The sequence below is a fragment of the Ptychodera flava genome, chromosome 3 (assembly GCF_041260155.1).
Source record: "Ptychodera flava strain L36383 chromosome 3, AS_Pfla_20210202, whole genome shotgun sequence".
In the NCBI taxonomy this organism is placed as follows: Eukaryota; Metazoa; Hemichordata; class Enteropneusta; family Ptychoderidae; genus Ptychodera; species Ptychodera flava.
This window is the reverse complement of record NC_091930.1, coordinates 17,998,514-18,019,273: the sequence shown is the minus strand read 5'-3', so window position 1 is coordinate 18,019,273 and position 20,760 is coordinate 17,998,514. Positions and strand designations below refer to the sequence as shown.

Here is a 20,760-nt window from a genome sequence, read left to right as displayed (position 1 = left end):
CAGACAGAGCTGGCTTACCATACTAGGTCTATTTGGTATATATACTTTTTTCACATGTGAGCTCAAAACGTCAGATTTTGATCACTTTGCCCTCGATGCTCAAGATGGATATCTATAACATGTAAATGTGTAATGTGTCTTGTTGCAAAATTAATATGCACGCTCAGTTAAAATACAACTAAGCTGGACTTCTAATGTTAACAATCTTTACCTCCGCAATTGAAGATGTGATTAAGTATCGTAGTTCCAATTGTTGATATACCAGTCATTTTTTATGATGATACAGCATCATGACTAATTGAAATAGTTGTCACTTTTACTATTTCCACTATATATTGATGTCAGGTTCACAACAGTGAAGTTCAAGTTCAAAGCTCCATTGGTGACAAGAGATCAAGTCTTGGAAGTGGTAAACAAGGAATTAGAGGATAGAAATAAAGCCGGCCTCAGTCTGGGAGTAATCCATGAACCAAGAATATGGTTCGTTACTTTGAAAAGTGTTTGAGAAAAGGAGGCGATGTTGGAGAATGGAATAACAGATGACACAGGAGATAACCTATATGCTGACAATCTAAATTCTGATACGAGTAAAGTCGTTTTAGATAACCAGAATCTATAAGTACAACCAATCAATGTATTTTTCTCAAAATCTTCCCTGAAGTGGACGTAGATACAACCAAGTAATTGACAAAAGTGTAAAGTAGGTGGTAAGGATGAAGTTAAGAAGAGACATTCTAAAAAATGCTAGCTTCTAACAACTCAGAGGTTCAGCCGTAAGCTTTAGTAACCTGGATCAACCGGCAAAGGTAAAGTAAGGCCAATTATCTGTTATAGCTGTAATATTTTCGACAAAATTAAACAAACTGTCGGACGGCGAAAAGAGCTTAACGTGCGGGAAAACAGACATCTACGATAAAATATGATGACACACTAACAGCGACAAAGAACCGTGAACGTTGCAGCCAAACAACCAAAATAAAACTACCCAATTACAACGGAAAAAACGGTCTGACAAACAGGAATTCTTCGTCGCCAAGGGAAATGTCTTTGGAAAAATTAAGCTTCAAAAGGAAACGACAAGAACCAGGGAAAAAGGAATATATCAGCAAATAATCTCCCCAATACTAAATTTGTGGCAAAATGCGGAAGAATCAACGAGGAACACAAATAATGTTGACTCAAATGATGAACCGATACAACCTTTGGTAATTTTAACCGAGATAAAATATTGACTAAAGCAACAGAAAATTTTCCGTCTCAGTTTAAACGAGGCCACGAATAAAAATAACGACTCTCAAACCACCACATGAGAATAAATTGTCTGAGACAAGATGAGGATCGGAGACTTTGGAGGGATACAACATTCATCTCATATCATGTGCTATCAGAAGATGAAATTGATGATGATTGTGCTACAGAGTTGGATGATACAAACACATTATTAAATATGAAAAATAAAACACCTACGTAACAGATAAGACATCCCCAGCACATTGGTGTAATAAGCCTGAGAGTTCTGGAGAGATTGATGCAACTGTATCTATAGGTAAATGTTCGGGGCTGGTTACGGCTGGTGGTAATGGATACGCCCCACTCTCAATTTGACCATTATACTGCTCTTCTGGCATGATCTTAATTGCACCTTTCTATTCGACACATCCTTCCTGAAATTTTCGTTTATTTTACTTATTTACAGTTATGTAGATAGGACATTTCATGTATTACGGGAAAGCTCCATTAACTTAGGAATATCCTACTTCCCTACTTAGTGATCAGAGGATTAATTTCACAGACCTGCCTTTCCTACGATGGCACCAGCTGGATAAGATAAACGTAACAATGGAACATTCACACCTTGGGGGATTAAAATTATTCTGTTTGTCACCCGAGTTAGTCAGAAAGGACCCAGGTTTCTGGTACCATGCAAGTTAATGCAGTCTTTCCCTAATGATGTTGATGGCAGACATACTTACAAATCAAGTTAATTATTTATGAACTACTTAACATTCTTTGATGAACCCGTCGTTGTTGCTTTGTTGTTCTGACATTTTGGAATGTAATGTCAGTAAGGTCAATCCCAAATACCGAGATTTATGCCCGAATACATCGTAGGCGGTGGTATTGTCCGAGACGCGTAGCGTCGAGGACAATGCCGAAGCGTACAATGCACGAGGACATAAATATCTTGTGGATAACTTTATTATTATACACCTTTTAGTCCAACTTTACCAGAAAAAAGTCGAAATTAAGGCGTTTTGGGATGCCCGTCGCACACTGTACTGAGCTATCGCGAGCAGACTCGGAATGCGTTGATAGCGCGTCCACCCAGCGCTCAGAACAAAACTCGCGCTGCGCAGTGCATGTGGTAGAAAATGTAGGTCAGCAGCATAATTTCAATTGAAGTCACAGGCTTTGGGCTGACCATAATTTACTGTCTAAAATATTAAATGTTAAGAATTATATATTTTAGTAAAAATGAAAAATTTTCACTTCTTTTTCCCCGTGTTGACGTAAAGGTATTTTGAGGTCAAGGGTCAAATAGCGTCCAATAACTCCTACTGTAGTTATTGTACTCTTCGTCAAAGTTATTGGACTCCGCGTCTTCTGATACCGAAACTTACTGTACGACGAAACTCCGTAGGTTACATACGCAAGTGTATAATAATACAATGATATTCCTTAGACATTTCAGTACATTTTTTCCATCATTTTTATCTTGGCAACCTAACCTAAATACATTCATCCTGAGTGACCGAATCTTTAAATTAATAACCGACTCAAGTTGTGGTGTTTGAGTTCAGTTCGCGATTGAATTTCTGTATTTTGTAAGACTTTTTTTGAATAATTAAGAAGAGGGATAAATTATTTATTAGCAATTGCATGAGATGAAAAAGTATCGTTCAAGTTTCAGCGCCACTTGTGGCAGAGTAAATGATATAATTGAATCAAAGTAATCATCATTTTCGTACTCATCGATAGCACACAACATGTGTTGTAAAAGCGGAAATTGCAATGTCAATGTTTAAAACATATCATAAACCATAGACATATCATTAACCATAAACATATCATAAACCATAAGCATTTCACTGCAATATCAATGTTTTAAAACATATCATAAACCATAAACATATCATAAACCATAAACATATCATTAACCATAAACATATCATTAACCATAAACATATCATTAACCATAGACATATCATTAACCATAAACATCTCATTAACCATAAACATATCATAAACAATAAACATATCATTAACCATAGGGCATACATATGAATAGAAATATTTCAAAAGTGTTAAAAGAAAGCAGCATTATCTTCGAGTTCTCAGATACAATTCGCTATATCAAGAGATGAATGTGTGATGGTAAAATAGAAATAATGGCAATAGAAATGATAACTGTACACAATCAGCGTAAAATATTAGCCACGAGTAACTCAGGTGCCGTTGGGGCTTTGGTATAGGAACGAGCTTACAGATCGAACCCCTTTAGAAATACTTTCTATTCACATGTATAGGTTTGCGTTCACTAATCTTTACTCGGTATACGGAATCACCATCGACATATTGAAGGCAATCGTCAAAAATTAAACACAGTAAAATAAAATATAACAGTGCTGCGCTAACTTTATCAAACCAGCAAAAAAGCGGGGACACGCTCATCATAAAAAGTAATTGTATGACTAAGAAATTTTGATTGGCTGAAACGTTACTTACATTTACATCACATAAAAACACCAACTTCAATTTAACAGCAAACTTATGAAGACTTCTAAAATGTACTTATTGATATATATGTATTGAGGTAAGCATGTTATGTTTTGACTTCTATAGACGCAACATTTTCAAACAAAGTGCTTTAAAGAATATTGCACCATACGACACATTACGACCCTCGTGGAGCAATTAGCAACAAAATTAACACTGATTCCTCCACACGAGACTTCCGACCTTTCTTGTGGAGTGCTTTGTTCATTTTTCAACAAGTTAACTAATCAGGAACCTTCTCAGCTTCAAAAAACTCATAAACTGACGCTATGTAATCTTAAAGCATCATTACGTTCACAAATAGACAAATATGATCATAGATGATGAAAATTATAGCAACGGTCATGGAAATTTAATTTGATAATGTGATATATTATGATCTATGGTCAATAATTATAATTCTTTACAGTAAACTAGAATCTTAACACATAACTAGTCTGGCATACAACAAATGGAAATACTGTTAGAGTTGTGCGTCTTCATTTCTGTTCGGCAGTACCAACAGATGTACTCTCAATATTGACACCAACAGGAGGACGGTCCTGAAAATGTAAAACCACATATTTAAGTCTTACTATCTCAGAAAAGATTGAAATCGCTTTTAATTTAATATCAAGATAAATCAGAGTATTTTGGGGGATATGGTGCTATAATATAGCAAGCAACAACACTAAAGTAAAATCAACACAGGTGGATACTATAAGTGGTCAAACAAAATCACTTATTTCCCGGTTTGACACAGATACCATAGAAGAACTGACTGCCTACCTTATAATCAAGTAATGCTTGGAGCTGTTCACGGATTACTGCAAAGGTCGGTCGAGAGACGGCGCTCCACTTCCAACAGGACAACATTATTTCGAATCTGCGTTGTATATAAATTTCAAGAAAGAGAATTTGTGTACTTCAATATGATTGATTGTACCATTGGAAATACATACAAAACAAGGACAGCTGATCACGTGGATATTTTCTAATTATGATATCAGTATTTTCTTACATTTCTTTTCGGCAGAGGTCAGGTTTGACAAGTCGATGGCCCTTGTCCAGCAAAGAAAGCATAGAGGTTCTTGAGAGTTTACGGTACGGCACTGACCCTGGAAGAAAATGATAAAAAATTAGTAAGTTCCTTTTTACGATATCGAATAGGCGGAAGGGTAACATTATTCTAAAGTTTAAAATTGAAAAGTTGTTCACGATTTAAGGATGAGGGGATCTTCGTGCCTGACTTGTGTTTGTTATTTTGTTCGTGAAAGGATAATAGCACATGCAAATATACCACGGGCATAACCATCCCACTTGCATACAGCCTGACATTTTTGTCTACAGAGGAAAGGTACGTACGTAACATCATTTACCAATGTTGTTATATTCAAAACTTACCCAAACTAAATATTTCCCACAAGACAACTCCAAAAGACCAAACATCTGTCATTGATGTGAACTCCTTATTGACCAGTGATTCAACTGCCATCCACTTGTAGGGAAGTTTATCCTATCAAACGTAATGGGTTTTATTCAAGATGTAATTTCTAAATTATCATGCAATAAAGAATATTTCATCATACTAGTATATTGATGGTGCAAATACAGTGATCTGATTGGTCGAGACGCGACAAGAACCGTGGTATATTGGCGATATACCACGGCTGACATACGCGCGAGCTCTTGGCTTGAACAAAACTCCGTTTATGACGTTCCATACCACAATTTCAATATACCGTTATGATATAATAGCAATAAATCACACCCAGCGACGGTATACCGCTTGATTTTGACCAGTTCTCTTCATATATGCACTCGCTACCGCTCGTGCATAAATGTCATGAACTGGTCAAAATCTCGTGGTATACCATCGCTGGGTGTGATTTATTGCTTAAATATCTCATATTCATTCTAATATTGTTTTCGAGAAGTTGGTCTAACAGCACAGCTTCACAGTTTTACACTAACAACACAAACAACACACAAACAAATGAATAATTACCTGGTTCATTTCAAAGAACATATCCGCATCAATCACATCGCTGGCATAGCTAAAGTTGGATATCTTACATACGCCTCCTTCATAAACCAAAATATGCTTTGATGCAAGATACCTATGTACGATCTATTCATGCAAAAAATAGATTGAACAAAAGCACAAATGTTAAAGGCTCATTGTAAAGTTTATAATTATGTCTAGAATCCAAATTATTATGCACAATTTTAGAACCGGTCCCATAAACATCACAGTCATCTTCATTACAAAAAGTAGTTGTACACATAACTTGAAGAGTTGTTAAAATCAGTTTCTTCAAGTTTTCGGGATATGGAATTTATTCATTTATTTATTATTTCAGCTCATTTCGCCATGATGATGTGAATTCTCGTCAGCCTCCTGAACCATAACCATATGAGTCACAGGTAATTAACCATTTTGTGTCTTCATTGATCGATTGATTGCGTTTATTTAGTACTGGTTGCATCTTAACAGCGTATATGATTATAATAATTCAGAGCACTATAACTCTGTCAGTGCCACTAAATAAAAACTTATAACGCATAAATTTGTCAAAGAAAGGTCAGAAAATTTGTACTACATGTTTACCTCCAGTTCAGCTAAGTGTTTCATTCCACTCGCAATGCAAACTGCAAAGTCCAAAAGTCGGTCTTGCACTTCCACACTAGCATTAGCAAGATCCCGACGATTGGCCTTCAAGAAAGCCTTCAGACTTCCACATGGCGCATACTCAAATATCAAGTATGTTGGACCTTTGTATGAAAGACGTATACACACAGTGGAACATGTTACTCATGCGGTTTCCTATACTTAAAATCTGGAATTTCCGACTTACAGTTGTGCCTTTAAAGCAAAAACGTAGTTGCCTAAACGTTTGAGGAAAACATATCTGATCAAAATGTTAAACTTCACCACGAATGATTTCGTCTTTATAGAGTCTGGCTTCATCCATTGAAAGTTAAATTGTAGATATATATATACCACTCCAATATGGGTAAGCTGGATTAATTTAAGATACTTATTTTTAAAACTCACCCATTCCAGTGCAGCATCCAATTGGTTTCGTTATATAAATGTGTCCCGGTATTCTTCTCAACAGCTGGATTTCATTTGAGATTTTGCCTTTGAACTTTGCATCGAGATCATCTTAGAGATAGATAATTGAGCGATTTTTAAGTCGTACAATATTGTAACAGGCTAGTGAAAATATACAGTTAGAATATAGATATGTGTTATGTTGTCATGACGATTTTAATATCCTAAGTGCGATATCGATTGTTTTCCATGTGGACTCTGTACACAATTTAAATGTTTTCCTATACTCACCATTTTCCCTCTTAACTATGACTTCGCTTGGTCCATCTTTACCATCAATACACCAGGCGAATCCCTTCAACACAGTTTGAAATTTACCGACTGATATCGTCTTGACTATATGTAGGCGGTCACGTTGGAATTCTAAAATAGATGTCCATGGTTTCATGTACGTCTGTGATTTTCTTTCGTCTATCAGATTCATATATCCGCTGTCAGACTTATGTAAAAGCAAGGAACTTTAAACATTATTCATTGATCTCTATCTCTATCAATCTGTGCATGCATCTACGTATCTATTTACCTACCAAAAATGCCTGTCTATACTGTACATTACCATATATCTATAGACGTATTTATCTATCTATCCATCGGTCTCTCATCCAGTTTCTGCCACTGCCGATCTAGCGATTCACTTGTGGTCAGATCTATTCGTTAGTATTTTCCCCTTTGTCTCTCTACCTAAATCTTCAAATATATTAATCTTCCCAACGTACAAATATGCATATCAATCTATCTATCTGCGCACTTGACAATGCATCTTTCTCAGTGAATTTTAAAAGTTCAAAACTACAAGTACATCAGCCATCACTCAAGACTTCCATACAGTCTTCTATAAACCACAGGGTGTTGTCTAAATGTCCGTCCCCAGGGGTGGGTAGGTGTTTCGTTGTATCGCTAATAAATATATATTCTACCAGCCTTTGGCGTTTCGGTCTTAACTTAGCACTGCCCTTGACAATCTTGCGTATACGTTTTATCAACATGCTGCGTCTTTTATCTGATGAGTTTGAGTGCCTAATTAGCCAAAGTAATCAAGGGTAAATTATTAATCTGTGGACGCTCTCACCAGATTATCACCGGATTAAATTTGACAAAGTCAATAACGAACGCACCAGCAAGGTATAACTGAAGAAAGGGCTGAAACTCTCAAAAGCCGTGTCCACAGAAATCTACATTACAATAAACATTTCCTAATTTTTCGAACGTCAACAGTTTTCGACATGTTTAAACGGGGACAGCCAATTTATGCCTTCGTCGGTTGCTTCTTTGAGCTGTAGAACGCTAATCGAAGCGGTGGAGTCAGTGTCCCGATGTGGTCCGTCAGACCGGAAGCCGGAACTACAAACCTTTAACCTTAGAAATGTTTACTTTAAGCCCACATGATCGATAGAGGTAAACATATTAGCCAACATGCTTTGGAATCTAGGGTAAAGCTCATCGGTGTTTCTAAATACGGACATGACAATCTATATGTGTTTTTGACTACAGCCGGTCATCGTTTGCGGGAGGAAACTCGCCGCTTGTGACATAAAACTGACTAGTCGGCAAAAGTATTTTCATGCCTTATATATGCTTATTCGTTTCTAGACGAGATGAAAGCTGCGAAGACAAATTGGGAGCATAGTAATACTCAACCAGGTTGATCTATACGTTTATAGGGAGATATTGATGTCACAGTCTTGTCGAACGAAAACGGGGATGTTTAGGTCATAGCAAAGACGATAAATCAGTCAGCTGAATAAAACGAATTTTTTGGACACAATATCTTTTTATGTCAGTTTTTGAACCCGCGTGAAACCCTGCGTAACAATGTAATAACTATATATAATCAAAACCTTTTGGACATATCCTTTTATGTCAGCGTTGGACACGCTTTAGAAATGCATGATATAGCATACTGTATATGTCTGACTGTCGGGGAAACACTTCTTGCGCCGCTGTCGGACTCAGTCGCGCGATCACGGTGTTTTTTCCCCGTCTTTCCCTTGCACATTCGCTTTACCAAAAATGTGTTTTTTGTATAAAAACCGCAGCTTTACAGTTAAGGATTTTAGACTTCGAAGTTTATGCAATCCATCATCATATGGCCACTGGCTCGCCTTTGCATGTTATGTGGGGCTTTGCTTGGAGTTCACTACCATTTGACGTAGGCTTCGTCGACTGATAGAATGGAATAACAGACAGATGTGTACATCGGACACAAATGCGAATGCACTGCTTTTGCGCCTCCGTCGGACTCAGTTGTTCTGTCTTTCCCTTGCACGTCAGCTTTCTCGAAAATGTGTTTGTATAAAAACAACTTTACAGTGAAGATGTGATCCCTCGAAGTTACTAATACACTTGTCGATTTGATATGCGAAGACACACTGACGACCAGTTATTTATTAGTTCTCAAACCTGGTGAAAATCATTCCGCGACACATCGATTATATGTCTTTTGGAGAACGTCCTAAGAACCTGAAATGACCCTTGTTTGATGCGTTAGATAGTTGAGTATAAGGATTGATAAAATAATGTATCAAAATATACACAGATTCAAGCGACTGCACTATCATATTCTTGGCAGCTCAATGACGTTTATGGCCGAGAGGGCAGGAGTCTCGGACCAAAGGGAGCATAAGCAGTATTCAGTACATTGCATACTTTCTATGCAAAGTCCGGCTTTGACTAATGTTCCCGTCCTGTTTCCGAGCATACCTTTCGAGCTGCGTAGCTAGTAATGTTGAAGTCAAGATATCCGAATCGTTCGTGTTCGAAATGCTTCTTGATTTGCAGAGAGAACACTCGACCTTCTTGTTTGTGTTTTAACTTAGCACATGGGGTCAATTGAAAAATTCAAAGCAAAATACCGCGGTGTATAAATTCTGCAGGCATGTAGTCACCAACCACAACACTGCTTGTACTGCTGAGCACACAATCGGTCGTATGTAAACATGCCTTTTGTTATTTGAAAAAAAAAAAGACTAATAAAAAGTGTACGTATTGCAAGAACGCGGTTGATAAACTGGACAAGTTGAAGGCGAGCTCGAACGTCGAGTTAATGAAGTCTTTTCCGTTCTTGTTCTCGACTAACACGGAATTGTTCAATATACCCGTCAAGTCTGATTCAGTTCGATGCGGTGTTTGGCACGTCGACCATTACGCGTCGTTTTTGCCGGGCCAGCAGGAAGAGTGTAAACACATCTCCGATACGTTACCAAGGTGTGTTGAACACATACCACGCATTCCTGGGATGTCCTCCTTTCCGTTTACAAATGCATATTCAAGTTTGTTGTGCCTTCTGTTTGTTTCTGAATACATGAATATAAAGTGTCCACTAGTTTTACGGACCACCTCTGGACACGGCTTTTGAGAGTTTCAGCCCTTTCTTCAGTTATACCTTGCTGGTGCGTTCGTTATTGACTTGTCAAATTTAATCCGGTGATAATCTGGTGAGAGCGTCCACAGATTAGTAATTTACCCTTGATTACTTTGGCTAATTAGGCACTCAACTCATCAGATAATAGACGCAGCATGTTGATAAAACGTATACGCAAGATTGTCAAGGGCAGTGCTAAGTTAAGACCGAAACACCAAAGGCTGGTAGAATATATCTTTATTAGCGATACAACGAAACACCTACCCACCCCTGGGGACGGACATTTAGACAACACCCTGTGCTAAATGGTTTCTTTTCGAAAGTTATTTCTATACACAATTTGAACTTCACTGCCCAGGTAATAGTTTGATTGATAAAGCACCTAACAACGACAACTATATTGGTGTACTCTGAATATTTTTCAATGACTTGCGACTCGTACTGACACGTCGTTTACACATTCGATGAACGAAAAATTGTGAATTTACGTAATACCATCTTATCTACTATAATGACCCGTATTGAAGATCCAGAAATATCATCGCAAGATTTTCCTTCTGTGATTTAAAAAGTAAGTCTGATTTCTGATAAATGAAATAAAACAGAGCTACTTTACATCTATCTGTCCATCGATGTTATGTTGTTGCATTCAATTTGTAAATTCACAAGGAGGAATTATCAACATTTTAGTATCTTACCGAATCAGAATTATCATCCGATTGTTCTATTTGGGTTTGGCCGTCCGAGATAGGTACGACCCTCAATGGAATAATTTCAGCGCTGACTGCTGTCCTCGGGATTTCATGTTCTGTTTCAAGGATCTCTTCGTAATCTCCAGCTCGACCTGTGTATGATAAATAGTGCATTGCATTGACCTCTGCCACCGTCAAAGATTTTCTTTACTGAAAATGTTTTGCTGAAATGTATTGTTATTCAATTAAGTGTAGTTATTTACTGTCTATAAAATTTCTTGACAGTTTCTTAACTTTTGAATTATCGTGTAGATTAGATTATTACATGTTGCTGAACATCTAAATTTACAGAGGCATTGTACAGACTCACGAAGCATGTCATAAGATTCTGTTTGCATAGGTTAAGTCAATAGATGTATGACAATAATGTAACGGCTCAGATACGTATTGTGTGACCTGATGTAGTATGGCGCATGTCTCTGGCTTTCAGGGCTAAATACCAGAACCGTAAATATTTACCATATACCTGATTTCACGTTAAGATATGTTAGAAAATTATAGTTTGCGAATTATCAAGGTGTGTTTGAACGAAAAAAACTCAGACATGTTTGTGTTCAGTTATTGTTGTCAACTGTTTTTACGGAATTCTTGCTTCGTCAAGGTCTGCAATGTTCTTCAAACAGGGTGGTTAGTTTTCCAAAATCACAGTAGCAGCCGCTCGTGGAAAAAATGAACCTAGAAGCTACCTTGTTTATACCACACGTGAGATTGAGTTCGGCCACGAGTACTGCTACTTTACACGGACACATGAATACAGGGCACCTGCATTGCTGACTTTGTGGCATTCGTCATATCATGAGGCAATGCCCTTATTTGGGCATTGCTTTTCACTGTAGTACCTTTGTAATCGTGAAGCACTGTATATTACGTTGGTACGGAGCGTGATGTAATTGTGAAACGATTGCATGACAGTATTCATAGATGGCAGTGTAATGAACCATTCACAAATGTGAACCATACTAATCAACACCAATACCCTTTTATGTGTCAATGGACGTACAAGTTATTTTTATTGGCAAATGAAAAATTGCTCTGACCGGTTTCCCTTTGTGACTTCGATCGTTTTCTGATGCTGCGTACAACTACTGTTGTGACTGCGATAACGGCGACTAGGCTAACACCGATAATAGCAACACTGATCTTCATGTATTTCAGTTTGACACCATCTCTTTGGTTGTGGGTTCTCTCACTAATCATGCGAAACCTAGTGGTGGTGACGTGTTGATACAATGTAGACTTGGATGGTTTTGAAGTCAAGGTGTCTGTGAAAAGGCAAGAAGAAACACGTTTAATAGTCTATTAAAGTCTTTATATTTTTTTGAATAGTGATTTTTTAGGTGAGTGCGTAACCGGCATATGTAGGAATTGAATGTGCGTTAACTGTCATCATTTGCAACTGTTACAGAACCAGCTATTCTGGCAGTGCCCAACTTTAAAACCTTCAGCACTACAAAAGCCGAGCTATTAATAGTTGTAGGTCCCAGATTACATAAAAAACAATAAACCATTGAAACGTGCCGTTTTCACAACTTTTTCTGATTCTGGTAATTTTTGATTTCATCAGAAATCTCATATATATATATATATATATATATATATATATATATATATATATATATATATATCACATTCACCTGTATGTTCATTTTTTGTTATTTTGTCACCTTCGAAACCACTTTCAATAGGTAGCGGTGAATCTAAAATGGACGAAAGAGATACGGAAGTGTGATTAAACAAAAATCAATACATGGTGTGTATATTAATATTTAATTACTTTCCTGAAAATCATAATCTCATAGTATCGCTGGTAATAAGTGTCACTCGATTCTTTTCGAGTTCGAAACTTTCAATGTAAATGACATTGACTGGTCTGACTAATAACTGCTTAATGACCTAAGAACTTTCTCTTTCGACCACTCATTGTTGGACCAGCTGACGACAAACTGCTTGAACAACCAAGGAACTACAGAACAATGCATACCACATCAAGCGATACTATTTGTGTGTAGCTTACAAATCGACAGTGGTTCAATAAATCGCAGGATGTAGCCTCAAATGTTCTTCCAATAATAATGACATAATTGAGATCCAACAAAAGTTCCGAAATGCTAAAGTCCTTCAATACAAATAAAATCAAATTTAAAGCAATGCTTTTGGGAAAAGATGGCGACTGCGGGCAAAAATCATTACAAGCTTAATTTGCAATTAAATATTTTCAACTTATGCACAAATTAAAATTTGAAAATAAGACTCTGTTATGTCACAAGTCAATTGAACACACCAGCGCTGACGTATTTTCTGTAATCAATGGAAAATCTAATATTTTTAATCCTGATAGTGTATGACCGATATCGGCTTATACAACTACATGATATACATTTAAGTGTTATGTCAGTTCAAGCAAGAAATAGACCTTTAGCGATGTTGCCCCTTTCAAAAAAGCAAAAAAGTGTTCGGCGGCATCTTAAATAACTCAATGGAACGAATGCCAAATTATTAAAACAAAAATGACGCATTTACTAAAGTGGGCTCACTTGTAAATAGCTTCAATTGCTAGACTCTCATGGATGTTTTGTATTGCGGCAGTGATGCTATATGAAATCACACTGTACACTTCAAATAGTAGGCAATTTACAATGTTGTTCCTTCTGGTGAAGGTTCGACAACTCACACGATGCACTAATATTTTCTTCGTTTGAAAGGATTTTATCGTCGTTGAAGTCGGGACTCAGTGCAGAACACTTTACTTGCATATCATTATCGCCAGGATGTATCCGTATATTGAGTTGTTGTGACGTTATGAAACCACCATTTTCACATTCAGTCTCGATGACGTCCCCGACTGTAATGTTGTCACTGACGATATCAACCAAACCACCATTCACATACCAATCTATTGTAGCTGCCGGATTGCTACAGTCCGTGGAGCATGTTAATGTGACAGGCCCTTCATATCGCGATGGCCGTTGAGCTGACAATTCTACAGATGTTGGCTTGACTAGAAAAAGACGGGCACGTGATATATATATATATATATATATATATATATATATATATATATATATATATATATATATATATATATAAAATCTTACGCAATTGTCACACATCACTCGATCGAAGAGAAAGACACACAGATATATATTAAATAATATTCCATAAGAAATCATCTTAAATGTAAACCAAGAGAAGCACTTCCAAACCGAAGTTGCCATGATGACTCGTTCCATAATGAAAGGATCAGATTGGTGTTCCAAAGTGTTGACAAGATGACTACTTCAGTGTTATTCTTAAAAAAAGCAAAGCTGTACTAAGCCTATAACAGGTGTGTTTCCTATTCTCATTAAAAAAGACATGATATAGAACTTCGGAGAGTAAATAAATAACCTAATCCAAAGGTTTGTGACGACATTAAGTTTCCACAATGCACAATTTGTCAACTTACATTTTACACTAACAACTGTCGAACTTGTACCTGTTCCATGTCCTCCGATATCATCGCAGAATGTATTGGTAGCATGGCAAGTATATAACCCTGCATTTCCCCTCCTCACACTGAGCAAAGTCAAAGTATTCCCTCGATATATACTACCGCTAGGCGTACTCCATATGATTTCATTGGCTGCTGGTACTGATTTGACACTGCAATCAAGTTTAAGTTCTTCACCTTCCTTTATATCATATACAACAGGTGTGCTAACGATTGGGTTGTCTGTTGAGGTGAAATAAAGATAAGACATCGCAAATTTGGTATAGGAAGATGGAACGTCTGAGACTTATACGAAGAATGAAAACCATTCTTAAAATATAACGCATGGAAAGTCTTTTCCGAAATTTCGATGGTAATAAATAATACAATATCAGTGCAAAAATAAGAAAATGTTAGTCTTTCTATACCAAAGCACCAGTTGTGCCATGCAACGATGCATAATGACAATAGTGTGATTGAACTAAAGTGCCCATATTCAAATGACTCAAAAAATGTCCCTGACATTTTGAGAGTTAAACTCTCTTATGTTCTATGTTGTCCTGTCAAAAATAAATTCGACTTACACTGTACTTCAACCATTGTAATTCCAACGTCTCTTCCCTGACTTCCATCAAAGAATGTGTTGTTTACAATGCATGTATAATTGCCAGAATGCTGTACCTCGAAATCACCTATGGTAAGTGGGTTATCTCTTACGGCTGTTTCGTCATTCGGTGTCTTCCATTTGACTTGGGTAGTCGGTGGATTGCCTGGGGTGTATTCACAACCTAACTGTGTGCCATTCTTGACACACCTGTATGGTGGGACGTTTATGACAGGCGGAACTGTGAACCAATGCAAAATCACTCACTCTGAAAAACTAGTTATGACGTGTTAGCCTTCTAATGTATATGATTCAAAATATTCTAATGTCATTTTCTATTTCTCAGCGCCTCCACATATGGTTCGTTCACGTTTAACTTACCCTTTATAATGGATGCTAGTATAGAAAGAGCTTGGAAATATCTATTTACAGACAATGACCTTGTTTAAAGTTGCTTGATGTAATTCCCTACTTAAATACTCTCAAATTGAACTTACACTGCACATCCAATGTAATTGTGTTTGGACAAACCCACGGAGTGTCGATACCTCTATGTTTACACTTTGCAGCTAAAAGTAACACCATGGTCTTCGTTGAAGTTCTCTATTCGCTCGGTGTATGGTAATGGAGAACCTAGTGCGTGGTCAACTTCTATGTTGTCCTTCATCCAAACCAGTCTGGTAGACGATGGTAAATTTGACTTTGTGCTACACTTCAATGCCACGGTAGTCCCAACAATCACTTCGTTTCTTGGGCCAAAGTCGCTCAATTTGGAACAGCGTGGCTCGTCTCTCCCTGAAAAATGTGTATGCGTATGAAGTGATATTTTTCTTATTGCATATAATACATGAATAACATGCCCTCTGGATTGACAGTTCAAGAAAAAATATTGAGGTTAGTCTAATGTATCAATTACTGTTGATTATGACTTCACTATCTTGGTAAAAAGTAAAAACGTAATTTCCTGAGTCCTCACAATTGTTGTTCTCTGGAACAGTCTCCCACTGATTATTCGTCGTTCTGCCAGCCTATCAGTGTCAAGCAATATCTTTTATTAACGCTCTGCTTTCCGCATCGAGCACTGTACGATCCCTCGACGACATCTGTATACTTCCATGCCCGATGTTAAAAGCAGAGCGTTACAAATATTACACAAATTACTTTAAATACAAAGTAATAATATGTTATTTAAGTTTCATGCATCCTGAAATCTTCACACAAATATTTATCTATAGAGATACTAATACAGATTACAGCATATTACTTTGAAATTCGTATATATATATATATATATATATATATATATATATATATATATATATATATATATATATATATATATATATATATATATAACGCAGAAGTTATGCGTTCTGAAAAAATCTAAAATATCTTATGTGCAGTTGTTGTTTAGTGCTTTAATCTTAAGTTCATATATTACGAACCCACTGATTATTTGCCGTTCTCTCTTATTTCTGTTAACGCATATCACTCTAAATATCTGTTCTTATCTGAAAGGAAAGCAACACTTCTTTGAAACCCAATTAAACCCTCTTAAACAATTCCAATCGGCGATCAAAATATAATTAGATATTATTCCCTAATATTTTTCTTCGTTCAGCGAAGGAAAATACGAGTGACGTAATGACCGTGTCACCACGAGTCGAAGACGAGTGGTGACACGGTCATTACGTCACGAGTATTTTCCGAGCTGAACGAAGAAAAATATTAGGGAATAATATACTTATCACATGCACAAGCCAAGAATTCGTTATTTTTTGCAAAATAAAATACGTTTTCCATGACGATACCGCGTTTAAACTTTTGAACTACTTTAGGAATAAATATCAGTACGCCGTGCACAAGTTGTCAATCATTTCCAGTCGTCCGTCGTGTGCGTTAGTGCTCACGTTCGTTCGTGTGTGGAGCAAATGACAGCTCTCGGTCTACACGTAGGCTACCTTCCGCAAAGTTATACTCTATTTCAAAGATAGCATAGTCCTAGAAATTTATCACAGACGAAGATACGCTATTTTTCGGGAACAAATATCGACTGAATCTCGACGGCGCGAACACTGTAAACGTCGCTGACCCTGTTTGTACGGAACCCACGGTATATATACGCGACCAGCTTCGAGTTCGTTGTTTCCGCAAATTATTCACGTAATTCCTTCGGAATATACAGGCGGTACACTCTTGTGTTTACATTGTTCGGATTAGTAATGTCGTAGTCTGTGAAAATATCGATTTCATTATTACATGACTTTTGATCGTGGAAGAAACATCGGCCGCCATGTTGTTTGTTTACATATTTACGAGCACACCGAAGATCGACAAAAAAAGGTCCGACGCACCAAAATTGATGACATAGACGCGGGTTGTCGTGACGTAGAACGACCAGAGAATAAATCCCGTATTTTTTGTTCGGAGACGACAAACTTGGCTTGTGCATGTGATAACAGTTGTAATACTAGTGTGCCTATTGTTCTCTCCCGTATGATAGATCGAGAAAACTGAGGCAACTTCTTTCCGACTGTGATTATGACCATTGATACAAAATGAAATCACGATTCCTTCAAAAAATGAAACTGTATGCCATACGTCTGTAAGTCGATACACATTTAAAGGCCGATTTTACATTAATAAAAACAAATCATAGCTCGGTGTCCGAAAGAAACATAGGTATTAAGGAAAGCTTTTACTTAATTTGCCAGGACCTTAATTCTTATATGGTTGGTTTGTTCACGAGCTGTTTAAATAACAATAATTCTTCATGATTATTTGAGTAAATGATTAAAATACACATTTGTATCTTTATTCGAATGCATTTTGTGTTAAAGTTTAATGATATTGCATTATTTCCCGTAATATGTACGTAAACTAGATATCATAGCATTGGTTAGCTTTTCACTATTGCGCATAATAGGTACGGAATCAGCATTTTATAGCACTTGGCATCTTATCCGTCATTCTTTCAATTGAACAACGATGAACATAATTCATAAACAAACTAAAGTATGCCACACCTATAACAGTAAGCCTGGCATTCTTCATTCCTAACCCAGCAACCTGGCACTGCCACACTCCATCATGGGATTGTGTTGTGTTCTTGATGATTAAGTTGGTCTCACCATCGGACATGTCACCAGTGACGTCACAACAATCATCTATTGATACGCCGGCTTGTGCAATTATACGTCCTGACTGCTTTGGATTCACTACCCACGCAATTACCGGATGTTGACTTCCATCAGTACTAATTTTACAGTTCAACGTTGTCGCTTGTCCTTCCCTGACGAGAGTATCTTCGGGTGTCTGTACCCAAGAGATTGAAGAAGCTGCTTAAGAAACAAACGTTTAAAAGCAGTGTTCAATTCCATTTGATATCAACTACGAGAATGATCTTGACAAAATAGCGACAAGTACAAAACGGATAAACAACGTATTGTTCTGTGTTCAGTAATATTCAGTAAGGCGAAACTCTCGCATTAACGTGAAGGTAACATTATGCATGTTCATCCGTATGCTCTAGGCGTCAACAGCTACTTTAATTTTTTGCGGTATTAAAGATAGAAAAAATTAGTAATTAATTTAATGGTCTTACCGGCAAGAATTCACAAGAAACTTCTCCTTCTTTTGATATTCAGAGCGGAACATTGAGATGTAGAAATTATAATATTGTACACTTATTCCATAGTTTTGCTTAATGGTAAATATACTTCAAGTGATCATTATCGATTTTGGAATGGAATCCAGGATCACAAGGTTCGTCATTGGTACCTTTGGTGATCTGCAGATCGATGCAGTTTTCTTGAATTTCCAAACATAAATTTGTGCACTTCGTGTAAGACCAGTCCACTGATTAATGTCGTGTACAATGAATAAACCAAACCCCAGTCAAGCTCTAATAAACCAAATCCCACTCAACTAAGACTATCCGGCTGATGATCAGCTCAGTATTGACCGGTCAAGTCGTGCACGGGCTGCGGACTCCGCGACCGTTCGGATCCCTTGTTCTGGGTAGGAGCTTAAGAGCGCGTGCACACGTATCTTCTAATCTGTCCTTTAGAAACAAATATACTTGATTCTTGGCAACACGTAAATGCCTCCTAAACAAATTAGTATATCGTCGATGCAAGGTTTTATTACTTTTTAAGCTAATTTTACATAATCACGTCCGATTAAAGGCTGCCAATGACAAGGACAAGTTGGTAAATGTCACAAATCAAATGTATTATATCGTCCTGCTTTGTTAGCAGTAAAAAGTTAACATTCTGCTCTTCACATATCACAATTTGAAGGACACTGATAATTTAAGTGCAGGGCTGACTAGAAAAGAGGGTATCAAAAGATATTCGAATAACATCAGCTACTCTTTTGTTTTTTTGCGTACTCGATACTGAAATCTTTACTTCTGCTGATTATTCCATATCTTGCTTTCTGTTCTCCATATAATCAGCTATTGTTCCTCCTCGGATAAACCGCCTTATATCATTCTGATATTTCTTACAGGACAATGTAAAAGGCTTGCGAATCATGGACACAAACAAATAGAAATATGTGTTCCTTCGAAATTTGGATATTTAGGTTTAATGACTGTGATGACGTACAATTATCGTCCTATCGTTCTATGTGCCGCATTCTATGATGGGACTCGTTAATCATTTAATAGAATTAATCGTTAACTCTATCAGTGATTGACTGTGATTTTGTGAAAGATTGAACTTTGGTATTTCATCTCGTATATACTGGATACCCCACGATTAATTTATTTTCTCCACATCACATTGTCGTACGAATTAAAGAAAGATATTCCAAAAGACCTGGGCAAACTAAATCAGTGCCAGATCAGAAACTGTTGAGCCGTTACATGTGCAGCGCCCATTAAAGACAATGGTCATAGTTAATGTGAAACCCATACGGGGAAACCCCTTAAAGATGACTCACTTTAGTGGTACATTTGGTAAATATTCTAAGTGTACACCCGAAACTATTTGTGTGAATTTGCATAACCACCAGTAATAAAATCTCATAGCAAGGTAGAAGTTACGAATTGAGAGTAGTATTCTCATGTGGGTATTTGCCTTTAACTGATCTTACATTCAATATCAGTTCAATAACCTCCACCCCCGTAAGGAGGGATATTGTTATAATAAATCAACAAGAAATACACTAACCTCCATGTAGTGTTACAAGTAGTGCTAGGACAACTGATGAACTGTGAACACCAAATATTCTGTTCATGTCAACAGCAAGTCTGGTTGTCTTAGTAAACAGGTAGGAAGTCTTCGAATGAGGAGAACACATAATGTTGTTAGGAGTGGCGATATGGAAATTAGTGATCATAACTTCAAATGGTGTGAGATTAAGGACGAGCCTGCCAATTACTTCACCGTATAAGACAATGAATGCATATCCAACACATAATGCCTGAGCGACAATAATGAATGACCGCATGCATTGTGGGCTGTGGTAAATGAATTTTTGGAATCACTTCATATACTCCATGGTTATACATCAAGGGCTAAGCTTGACCAACGTATTCTATGGACATCAATTGATTACCATACACAACATCGATAAACATAATGTAGCTTTTTGGTACTTACTAGAAAGAAGGCTTGATTATAGACCCTGTGTATTCACCAATCGTCAACTATCTCGCAGAATTCAGTCGCAGAAACAGATCCGGAAACTGGT

At 37.1% G+C, this 20,760-nt stretch overlaps 1 protein-coding gene across 1 annotated transcript; it reads right to left on the bottom strand.

Annotated features, from left to right (window-relative positions):
• Positions 1–559: 559 nt before the first annotated feature.
• LOC139129681 (uncharacterized) lies at positions 560–20,760 on the bottom strand. The gene is made up of 18 exons (XM_070695353.1): positions 20,670–20,760; positions 20,238–20,346; positions 18,087–18,398; positions 15,558–15,855; positions 15,041–15,301; positions 14,433–14,699; positions 13,659–13,985; positions 12,622–12,684; positions 12,025–12,249; positions 10,934–11,079; positions 7,106–7,313; positions 6,815–6,925; positions 6,368–6,531; positions 5,765–5,887; positions 5,161–5,272; positions 4,778–4,874; positions 4,546–4,642; positions 560–4,319 (listed from the first exon to the last, which is right to left on the bottom strand). The coding sequence occupies exons 4-18, from the start codon at positions 15,643–15,645 to the stop codon at positions 4,257–4,259; spliced, it is 2,352 nt and encodes a 783-aa protein (XP_070551454.1). The 5' UTR covers positions 15,646–15,855; positions 18,087–18,398; positions 20,238–20,346; positions 20,670–20,760; the 3' UTR covers positions 560–4,256.